The following is a 12,367-nucleotide window of genomic DNA, read 5'->3' on the forward strand; positions in this document are numbered from 1 at the left end:
AACTAAAATATAAAAATTAAAAATTATTTTTATTGCTTCTACTGTATTTTTAGTCAAAAAAGCTTTGGTGAGCTTCAAAAACATTAAAAATCTTTCCGACCCCAAACCTTTGAAGAGTGTTGATAATAATCAGTTGAACTTATATTTAATAGTATGTAAAAAAAGAAAAAAAAAGGAAAAAAGTCAAATATGTAACCCAATTACTTGTCCTGTAACCCATTCTAAATTTAATTTATGTTCATTTAATGTTTATTACTAGAAAAAAAAAGTACATGGTAACAGGATTAAAATTGCAAAATTGCATATCAAATAAATAACAACCAGCTCATTTGATATTTGTGAGCTCCTGGGGAGAATGAATACTTTCTGAAGGTTAAGCTTTTCCTCTTAACTGCCCTTTAAAAGCACCTACGAGTTTCAGGCCATTTTCCTTTAGTTAAAAGTTCCCTTTAGAAGTTCTGGGGACAATTTCAGCAAAGTTGTCCTTAACAGTGTAGCTAGGTCAGAAACTCTCTCTCTCTCTCTCTCTCTCTCTCTCTCTCTCTCTCTCTCACACACACACACACACACACACACACACACACACACACCGCGGCTCATCAGAATCTGTGATTATTTGAGGACTGTATCTTATTATACCTCAAAACAGCTGGATATTTCTGTCATGGACATTGGTTTCTCTCAGTCTTTGTGAGCGGCTTGGAAAGGCTCTTGAGGAAAGAGACACATCCATTTGTCTTGGTTTGGTATTATAGGCCCGGCGTCTCTCTTATCGAGTCGCACCTGATTCTCTGCGTCTGTCATCGCGGCTTTGGCGCATCGGATGCGGATTAAGACAGATATCAGATTGATTTATATCTCCGCTGGCTCTGGTGTCTTACGTAACTTCGGGAGAATAAAATAACTGTCAGACAAACATCGATAGATGATTCGGGCTCAGCTGGGGGGAAGCCAGACTAACTGCTGCTGGACTCATTTAGCTGCTGCTTTCATATGAAGTGTCTCACAGGATACAACAATGATGGTTAATAGGGTTTGAAGCTCAAACCTTTGGCTCAGATGTTAAAAGGAACAATGCAGCACCAAAATTAAAATCCTGTCATCATTTACTCACCCAAATGACTTACTTTTTTCAGTGGAAAAATGCTCAAACCAGTTAACTAAGGCTATTAAAAATCTTTGTTAATAAAAAATAATTGAAATAAAACTGGAATTTAATAAAATGTAAATATTAGATGAAAACAAGTCGAAATACTAACATTACTAATACTAAAACAAACTGAAATAACAAAAAGAAGAAATAGTAGAAATTTTAAAAAGAAACTAATAAAAATGACAAAAGTACATAAATTACTGAAACTTTTAAAATGAAATTGAAAACTAAAAATATAAAAATAAAAGGTTATTCAAATAATATAATTACAAAACAAATAGAAAAATGACAAAAAAGTTATTCAAATTAAAATGAAAACGGAAAATCTAAAAATAAAAGCTTATTCAAACTATTAATAAATACTATATTTAAAAATAAAAATGACAAAATTATTAAACCTAAAATTAAAATGAAAGCTGAAAAGCTAAAAATAAAAGCTCCTTCAAACTAATCATAAATAGTATAATTATAATTATTAAAATAAAAAAACAAATAGAAAACAAATAAAACTAAAATTAAAACTGAAAATATAAAAATAAAAGGTTATTCAAAATCTTAATCTTAATAAATCCTATTAAAAAGACACTAATAAAAATGACAAAAGCACAAAACAAAATTCTTAAACCTTAAACTGAAATTAAAAATGAAAATATAAAAATAAAAGATTTGAAATATGAATAAATATTATAAAAATATATAAATAATACTAAAATAGTGCCAATAAGAAACAACTAACTAAAATAAATTTGTTTAATAAGTACTAAAATTCCTAAAACTAAAATTAAAACTAAAAATATAAAACTAAAAGGTTATTTAAAATATTAATAAATCATATAAAAAAACTAATAAAAATGACAAAAGCACAAAACAAAATTCCTAAACCTTTAACTGAAATTAAAAATGAAAATATAAAAATTAAAGATTTGAAATATGAATAAATACTATAAAAATATATAAATAATACTAAAATAGTGAAGATTAGAAATAACTAACTTAGATAAAATTTGTTTAATAAGTAAGTTACTAAGACTAAAACTGAAATACTATATAAATAATAATAAAATATATTTTTTAATATGAATAAATATTATAATACTATATAAATAATAATAAAATATAGTTTCAAGAAATTTTCAAAGAAAATTCTTCCTGGCAACTAACTAAACTAAAACAAGTTTAATTAAATATATAAAACAAGTTATTAATTAATAAAGTACTAAAATGACTAAAGAATAAAACTGAAATAAAAATAAAGCTAGACAGAAATATAAAAAATAAAAAGGACAAAATCAACCAAAACAACAAAATGTAAAAATACAAGACCTGAAATACTAAAATAATAAAATATTGTTTCAAGAAATATTGGTAACAAACATGAAATTAAAATAAGTGTAATAAGTACTAAAATTACTAAAACTAAAACTGAAATAAAAAATAAAGTTAAACAGAAATATAAAAAAAAATTAAAGGACAAAAGCACAAAAAACAAACTGTCCAAATCTGAAATTAAAATTAAAACTAAAAATGTAAAAATAAAAGACTTTAAATATGAATAATATTTAATAATATTAAAATAATATTGTTTTAAGAAATATTCAAAGAAATATTAACTTGGTAACTAACTAAAATAAGTTTAATAAGCACTAAAATTACTAAAACTGAAATAAAAATAAAGGTAAACGGAAATATAAAATAATAATAATAAGGACAAAAGTTACAAAATTACTAAAAGTTACAAAATTACTAAAACTAATATATATATATGTATATATATATATATATATATATATATATATATATATATATATATATATATATAAATATGACTAAAATAACAATTTCAAATGGGCATAAAACTCATATTAAACTATTATATTAAACTATCACAGAACATGGATTTAATTAAAACTCCTTAATTGTGTTCAATGCAAAAAAGAAAGTCATACGTGCTTGAAAAAATTTGTAAAGATGAGTAAATGATGACATGAGGATACAAACATGATTTCTTTTACCTGCTCGACCGCACCTGTGTCCTCTGAAGGTGAAGTCAAAAAAAGCGTAAAACAGCAGAGCTGAGATGATCTCAAAGAGCAGCGTGAGCACATTTGCTTCTGCTCATCACAACCTCATCCTATCATCCGTGATCGATATCAGCACATTTTCCAGACACAGACGCTCATGAATGTGAGATTTAATCATGGTTCAACATCGTACAAGAAAATAATCTCTTACATAACGCACACGACTCGTGATATACCGTATATGGACATAAAAGGCCGTGCAGAAGTACAAAACAGTCATTATATACAGACAGATCAATCACACGGGTGAGTTCGGCTTCAATCCTCCGCTGGTTCTGTCACCCAAACCACCTGCATCCAACGTGGGGCTCCAAAGGGTCATTTGTAGGAGCTGCGTGCCTCTCGCAGCGAGCGGTCGTAAGGCATGGAGGCGAAGAAAGAGTTCCTCAGCTGACAGTTGATGAAGAACACGATGAGGAGGACCAGCAGGAAGAGCACTAGGCACATCACAATGTATGTGGCCAGGTCCGGTTTGTAAGGCTCGCCCTCTCGCAGGGCGCTCCCGCGGCCCGTAGGCTTCAGGAGGGCCGAGACGCTCACGGGCCCGTGGGACACGTTCAGAGGTGCCGGTGTGTGCGTGTTGCTCATCAGGTCAAAGTCTCGCGCCGCTGCCGTGGAGTTCAACAGCATCTGCCTTAGCATGATGAATCTAGACTAGAAAAAAAAGAAAAGACAAATACACACTAGATATGTACATTTATAATAGTACATACAGTTACACCTATTGATATTACAGTACAGTCTAAGCATTATAATTCACTAAATGTATTTGAAAAGGTACTTTTTTCAAGTAATGTCTTTGTATTTATGTACATACAATTCAGACTATTATTGCATTATATTGTGCACTGGGGCTAGTTGTCAGTTCTGGATCAGGTTTTGAGTCAAATTGTACTAATGCTTGATTTTCAGCAGTGGTTTTGCATGGTGGTTTTTCTTTTTGTGATTTTATTCTTTAAAATTAAAACCCAATATTATCATATGATTATATTGTCTGTTGGGTGAACAACTGAACACATTATAATCACAATGATATATATTTAAGACAAAATTCACTATATATTGAAAGTAGATTTGAACTGAAATGTTGAACATTGAGTATTTTACATACAAGCCAGGATGGGCCAGGTTGTCAAATGTTATTTATATATAAATATATATATATATTATACTATATTATAAGTAATACAGTAAGTAACTTAAGCTGCAATAAAACTAAAACTAAATTGAAATATTTAAAAAATAATAATAAAAAGGACAAAAGCACAAAACTAAATTTCTAAACCTTAAACTAAAATTAAAACTGAAAATGTAAAGAATAAAAGATCTGAAAAATGAATAAATACTATATCAGAATATAAACTTAAACTGAAATGAAAATAAAGCTAAATATAAATATTTAAAAAATAATAATGAAAAGGACAAAAGCACAAAACAAAATTCCTAAACTAAAATTATAAATAATATAATTATATAAAAATATAATTTATATAAAAATAAAAGATTTTAAATATGAAAAAACTAAATAATAGTATATAAATAATACTAAAAATGAAGATTATTACTATTATTACTAACAAAAATAAGTGTAATAAGTACTGAAATTACTAAAACTAAAATAAAATAAAGCTAAATAGAAATATATATATATATATATATATATATATATATATATATATATATATATATATATATATATATATATATAATTTATATAAAAAGAACAAAAGCACAAAACAAAATCCCTAAACCTTAAACTAACAATAAAACTGAAAATCTAACAATTTCAAACATGAAAAATAAGAATCTATAACTACTAGAAATAACTAAAATAAAATGTGTAATAAGTATTGAAATTACTCAAATTAAAACTGAAATAAAAATAAAGCTAAATAGAAATATATTAAAACTGTAAATATAAAAATAAATGATTTAAAATATGAATAAATACTATAACAGAATATAAATAATACTAAAATAATGAAGACTAAAAATATCTAACTAAAATAAAAAAGTTTAATAAGTACTGAAATTACTAAAACAGAAATAAATTAAAGCTAAATATAAATATATTAAAAAAAGAATTATAAAAAGGACAAAAGCACAAAACAAAATTCCTAAACCTTAAACTAAAATTAAAACTGAAAATATAAAAAAGAAAAGATTTAAAATATGAATAAATACTATAACAGAATATAAATAATACTAAAATAATGAAGATTAGAAATAACTAAAACTGAAATAAAACAAAAGCTAAACAGAATAATAAAAAAGGACAAAAGCAAATTTCCTAAACCTATTTCTTCATTTTATTATAGCTTCATTCATTTAGTTTCATAAGCCTAGTTAGTTTACTGATTAATAAAACCATACTGACAAAAACTAAGACACAAGTCACTATATAATAAAGTAAAATTTGAACTGAAATGTTGAACATTGAGTATTTTACATACAAGCCAGGCTGGGGCAAGTTGTCACACGTTATTTATTTATTTTATTATAATTTCATTCATTTAGTTTCATAAGCCTGGTTGTTTTACTGATTAATTAAACCATACTGACATAAATTAAGACACAAGTCACTATATAATGAATGTAGATTTGAACTGAAATGTTTAACTTCTTCTCAGGACAAGAGTAGGCTATTTTACATATAATGCAGGTTGGGGAAAGTTGTCACACATATTGTTTATTTATCACTGTTTCATCAACTGAGTTTGATATATCGACCTAATTGTTTTACTGAAAATCCGATATTTCATAAAATGCATTTTAAATGCATACAGGTTTGCTTTTCTGTCAATTTCTTGTTCAAATTCTTCTCAAACCAGTATCATTAAACACCAGCTTCTTATTGTGACAACTTGCCCCATATCATGTGACGACATGCCCCATTATTGGTTTAATGTGTGTCCAATCAACCGTGTCTTTTATCCAGACGACGACGTTTACGTTTAATAACTTTTCTTTTGTAATCAATATTTATGATGTGTGTATGTACAGTTTACTTTCATAATTATAAACCTGGCTTTTAAGTGGAATAAAAAAAAAATGTGACAACTAACCCTGGTGCCATCTGCGTTTAACTTTATTTATGTAAATACAAGATTGCGGGCATATAAAAACATCATAATCCACTCTCTGCGCACTCTCAGTCTGTTGCGCGTATTTTTACGAGGTTTCAGGGTTTCGCTTACCGTCTGTGCGCCGCGGACAGCAGGGCGAGGAGGACGCGGCGCGTCGTTGCGTTGGCATACCACGAACTCCCCAAAACCACCAGACCACCAGCACACCTCAGACAGGAGCTCTGATCAACAGCACTACATCCACAGATGACTCAGTCAGGCTATCCATGTCCCACAATGTGCTTTTCCATAGATTCGTGCGCTAGCTGAGAGACAAGACCTCTCCAATCACACCGAAGGATCCAAATGTCTCCAAAGTAAACGCGCAGTGAAGGTTAATAACAGCGCATGACGGGTCTCAGTATCCTCGCACACACAGAATCACTCCGTTCCGACAGGTATCCATGGTTTGGACCGGCGCCCGTCTAACCAACATCCCGTCGCATGGTTATATCCAGGGAAAGTGGTTCTCCACACCCGTATCCGTCATTTGCGAACTCCGGTCACTGGGGTCGATCGATCCGGTTCGGCTAGAGAGGAAGAGTATTTACGAACAAATAAAAGAAACGGAATGAAAGATGCAAAAGCGGTTCTCTGTGCGCATTGGAGATGGAGACGCGCTAATGTCTCTCTCTCTATTTCTCTCTCCCTCACTCTCTCCCTCTCTCTCCTCAGACAGACTCTTCAATTTGAGACAAAGTGAGTGGAAGAGTTTCAGGAGGGTGCGGAATGTCTCAGAGAGGTTATACCGGGAGAGAGAGAGAAACATGCAGCCTATCAGGTGAAGCAGCCATTTAAAGGGACCATTTGAGCTGTTGATGTCATGACGAGTTGTTAGTTAGGGCCAGTTCTCACTTAGAACGATCCACAACGATCATTAGCGTCCAAATCAACACACTAGTACAGGGGCGGACTGGCCATCCTGAGAACCGGGACAAATCCCGGTGGCCTGGCAGCCAATTTGGCCCGCTGCCATTTTTTTTTATTTATATTTTATTTTCATATATATATATATTGTTGTTGTTGTTTCTGTTGCCTGCCGAATGTACTAAAGTGATTATTTCCAAATTCGCCATTCAATAATAATACTCTAATAAATCGTAATCCGGTTTGTCTTGACTGACAACGCAATTCGCCACGCGCACGCTCCGCCCATCCGCGCGTCCGCCAAAAGAATGCAAGACTCGAGAATGGAGCGCCCAGGTGGAGCAGAGGGTCGAAACTGTCCTGTTCAGTACTTCATTTACAGGTCAGATACATCTGTAAATAGACTATTGTAGTTTTGTTTTCTTAGTTAAGCATTAAACTGCTTGCAAATATTATCAATAGCAGCCAGTTTGCTGCAAAATTAACAAAATGGCATAATTTTGTAAAGAGTAGGAATTTAGCAGACAAATATTCACATTGTTTTATAACACGTTTAGAGGGAGCTAAGGCTAACAACAATACAACCCTTACAAAAATTAACCATGTTTTCACTAAAAACCAAAAACCATTGTTAGTTAAACTATGGTAACCACAAATTAAAAAAGGTTTTGCTACACTTCATGGTATTTGTAGTAAAACTCTGGTTATACAAATTGTAATCAAAATGCCAAAAAAAAAAAAAAAAAAAAAAAAAAAAAAAAAACACAGTTACTACTATACTTTTACCATAGGCCTAATTAAACCATGGTTAATTTTCCTAAAGGACAAAACATGACCCATGATAATGCAAAAAAAATCAGTATTAGGATTTTACTAAAGATATATTCAAGATGTAGCTATTATTGTAGGCCAACAGTTTTGACATTTGGGCAAGATAAAACAATAGCACGTGGTCCTAATGTAATACTTACATTTTTATAAAAAGGTAAATGGAAGTTCAAGAGATAATCTTTAATTATTTTGCGTGGCACCAGCCAATGGATTATACTTTTTATGTGATAATAATAATGGCTTTACAAATAAAATATTGTCCATGGTTTCAGAATTTGTTGTGGGTTTTTGGGATGGCATTTTCCGAAATTTCTATTTTAAAAAAGGTATCAGTTTCTGCGCCGTCGCGGCTGGAACAACAACATACAATGATAGTGTTAATAGGTACTGATTATGTGCTTTATTCAATGTTAAAAGTGTCTAATGTGAGTTTGAATATCATATTGTGTGACTGTGACATTTATAGCCATACTGAAAGGAACAACAGATAGTTTACCTCAGATCTTGAAAATACATTTAAGCAAACATATAGCCTACGTTAAAACTGCGAACTCAATACGACCCACCAAGCAAAGACACGCCCAAAAGACGTAATTTTGACGTCTTTGTCGTACGTTCAGAAGACCTCCACTGAGTAGCCAGAATGAAAGGTTTTGCGACATCCGTTTTAGACGTCTTTTAAGCGTGCAGTAATGACGTTCATAGTTTTGACCCATACAATGTATTTTTGGCTATTGCTACAAATATACCCCAGCGACTTAACACTGGTTTTGTGGTCCAGGGTCACATATAACAGACCTGTACAGTCCTTTACTTTACTCAAAGAAAAATCACATGGAAATCTTATGAGTGAGTTGGTGTTAAAATGGCATGGGGAAAATGGTTAAAATTGGGAAAATACCCTTAATTGCTTCATAAGTTTTAGTCGTCTCCAGAGGAAGTTTCTGCTTCTTTCCCTTCCCCTTCATATTGAATTTTGCCATCAACTGGTTGGTAAAGAGCCTAAAAAACAAATGCACCATTTAAATTAACATTAAATGGATAGTTTACCCAATGATACGATTCTCATCGTCTTAAGTAGTTTGAAATTAGTTTATTTTTTCTACTGAACATGACAGTTATTTTGAAGAATGTAGGTAATCAAACAGTTGCTGGTCCTTAGTGATTTCCTTAGTATTTTTTTTCCTGATGTCAAAGTCAATGTGGACCAGCAACTACTTTTTTTTATTTTTTTTTTTGTTTTTTTTTTGTTTTTTTTCTTCACCACAAAAAAGGGCAAACTGTGAGAAGAAATGTAACATGTTTGTCAAGTTCTGTGTGTAGGGATACTGTTGAAAATACCTGTCAAGAACTTTGTGGACATAATCCCTCACATCTTTCCCTCCATTTCTTGCAAGTTGCAACACCTTTAAAGAGAGGGGGTAATATTCCTGTCATGTTAGAAAACATTAGACTCTAACACGCTTCACTGATATATGACAGAGGAATATTGATAAATAAAATAGAGCTTAAAATTAGACCACTTCCAGAGTGTGTCTTGTAAATCATACCAGGGGCATTTGGCCTACTGTAACACTTCTGTTTCGTCCCCCTGTTTGTTTACCCTGTTTTCCTTCTGGGGCTCGTTCTTCGTACGTTGCTTAAAACATCCGAGATCAAATGAGACATCCAAGATGATATCATCGGGTTAATCATGATCCGGCTAACTGGGTTCTTCGAACACACCTGTTGTTTATGATTAGTATCGCTGGATTGAGTTATCTGAGATAAGTGCGCGTTCATGCGTTGGTTTAAAAGGGGACATGTATCGATAGTAGAAACAATGATTAGCAACGCTGTTATTGGCTGTTCAGCATGGCCAAAGAACGTGCCCAGTTTTTCTCCCAAGCAGAACAAGAGCTTTTATTGGAAGGTTATGCCGAATTTGAGTCTTTAATTAAAATGACAGGAAACATCTCAAAGCATGCAAAAGCCAGAAGAGAGGGCTGGCAAAAAGAAGCAGACAAATTAAATGCGTTAGTGCTGCCCATGTTACATGTTTTTTCCTTGATATGTTATTTTATTTATATTTTTATTTTTATATACACTACCGTTTAAAAGTTTGGGGTCAGTAAGACTTGTAATAGTCTTTAAAGAAGTCTCTTATGCTCATCAAGGCTGCATTTATTTGATTAAAAATACAGAAAAAAACAGTAATATTGCAAAATGTTTTTACAATATAAAATAGTGGTTTTTATTTGAACATTCTTTAAAATAGAATTTATTCCTGTGATGAAAAGCTGAATTTTTATCAGCTGTTACTCCAGTCTTAAGTGTCACATGATGCTTCAGAAATCATTCTAATATGCTGATTTATTATTAGAATGATCAATGTTGGATAATATCAACAGTTGTGCTGCCAAATATTTTTTGGAACCTGTTATTTGTTCCCCAGGATTCTTTCATGAATAACAAGTTTAAAAAGTAGTGTTTATTCAAAATATATATATTTTTAATAACAATGTAAATTATTTATTATTAACTTTGAATAAATTTTTAATTATTAACTCAATACATCCTTGGTGAATAAAAGTATTAATTACTTAAAAAAAAAAAGTACTGACCCCAAACTTTTTAACGGTATATACAGTTGCAATCAAAATTATTCAACCCCCTTGACCTGCAAGACATTTTGCTACAGAGAACAACATATTGTGAAACAAATTAAACAAAGGCATCAGTAAACTATTAAAGAAAGTTTATTAAGACACATTTGAGTAATTCTGAGAATGTAAGTTGATTAATAATAAAAAAATATCGAATTGGCTCTAAACATTCATGTTCAAAATTATTCCTCCCCTGAAAAAGCTTTCAGATCACTGATAATCTTTGGTTTTTACTTTGCCACTGCTTGCTTCAAATTCAACCATGTATTTTCAATGAGAATTAAATCTGGAAACTGAACAGGCCACTTATTAAAAAAACATTCTATGACTGATCCCTGAACCAAGCGTAAGTAGATTTGAATGTATACTTTAGGATGATTGTCCTGCAGGAAAGTTCATTGATTATTAGCTTCAGACATTGCACAAAAGGCATCACAATGTTTGCCAAAATGGTGTGATACTTTAATAAATCCATGATATCCTTTATATGGTCATGTTTTCAGTAGAACAACCCCATAACGGACTGGCCCACCTCCATGTTTGATGATGGAGATGGTGTTCTTCTGCTTTTAAGCTTTGTCTTTTTGGCACCAGACATACCTCTGATCCATACATCCAAAAAAGTTCCAGTTTGGTCACATCACTCCATAAAACATTCTTCCAGAACTCCACAGGTCTAACTAAATGAATTTTAGCATGTTCAAGTCAGCTTTTTGTTCTTCTTGGTCAAGAATGGTATTCAGCAAGATTCCTCAACATGAAGACCATACTTGTCTAGTGTCCTTCTTATACACAGCATTGAAATATTTTGCCTCCTTTCGTCTGGTCATCTTGCAAGTCTTTGGCTGTACATTGCAAGTTTTTCTCAGTTGATCTGATCAAACATTTTATGATATTGTGCTTTTTTGTTCAACAGACTCAAAGGTTTTCTGGTTCAACACACTTTAATCTAAGGAATACGACTGCCAGCTGTGTCTCTAGGAACTTGTCTTAGAAATCTTCATGTAGTTTTAAGATAACAAACTATTTCTTCTCTATTGATTTAGTGTGAGCTCTCTGTTGACTTTACCATATTTGCTACTCATCTTCAGCACTTGTATGGGCTAAAGGTATACTATGTGTAACACCCCAAGCGAATTCCATTTTTAATAAGTTTGTAAAGGCTTAATTATGTTTTAAGACAATTTTGTTCCTGACCATAAAAATAACTGTCTTAAAACAGCAATGTTGAATAGGGGTTGAATAATTCTGACATATCTGTGTTATTAAAAAATCCTATAACTCAAAAACATTACATTATATATTGACATTATCACTTTTAATATGCCAGAAAACTGTTGTAGATGCAATTTAGTCCTGTATCTTCAGAAAGAGCAAAAATCATTTGTAAAGTACTGCAGTCTCTGGGGGGTTAAATAATTTTGATTGCAACTGTATATATAGGCTATATATATAATGTGTGTGTAGCTGTGGTCATCATTCGTGTGTGAATCGTCGTAATTATTTTTTACACTTTTTTTGCAAAATACTTTTCTTTTCCCACGTGAGTCAGTCCGTGTCAGTCGTGCTCTTTAACCAATCAGATGTGACCTCGCCATTTCAACCAATCATAACCCGCTAGGAGCGCAGCCTAAATCCTGTTTACATGAAATAAACCTGCTCCCG

General features: G+C 31.7%; 1 protein-coding gene across 1 annotated transcript; it reads right to left on the bottom strand.

Annotated features, from left to right (window-relative positions):
* Positions 1-3,343: 3,343 nt before the first annotated feature.
* Positions 3,344-7,021, bottom strand: LOC141289036 (small integral membrane protein 32-like). The gene is made up of 2 exons (XM_073821224.1): positions 6,432-7,021; positions 3,344-3,888 (listed from the first exon to the last, which is right to left on the bottom strand). The coding sequence occupies exon 2, from the start codon at positions 3,874-3,876 to the stop codon at positions 3,553-3,555; it is 324 nt and encodes a 107-aa protein (XP_073677325.1). The 5' UTR covers positions 3,877-3,888; positions 6,432-7,021; the 3' UTR covers positions 3,344-3,552.
* Positions 7,022-12,367: the final 5,346 nt, after the last annotated feature.

The sequence above is a fragment of the Garra rufa genome, chromosome 16, assembly GCF_049309525.1.
Source record: "Garra rufa chromosome 16, GarRuf1.0, whole genome shotgun sequence".
Lineage (NCBI taxonomy): Eukaryota > Metazoa > Chordata > Actinopteri > Cypriniformes > Cyprinidae > Garra > Garra rufa.

What these genes read in the sequence shown, in the direction of transcription:
- LOC141289036 (XM_073821224.1), bottom strand. Translation starts at nt 3,876, where the DNA reads ATGCTAAGGCAGATGCTGTTGAACTCCACGGCAGCGGCGCGAGACTTT.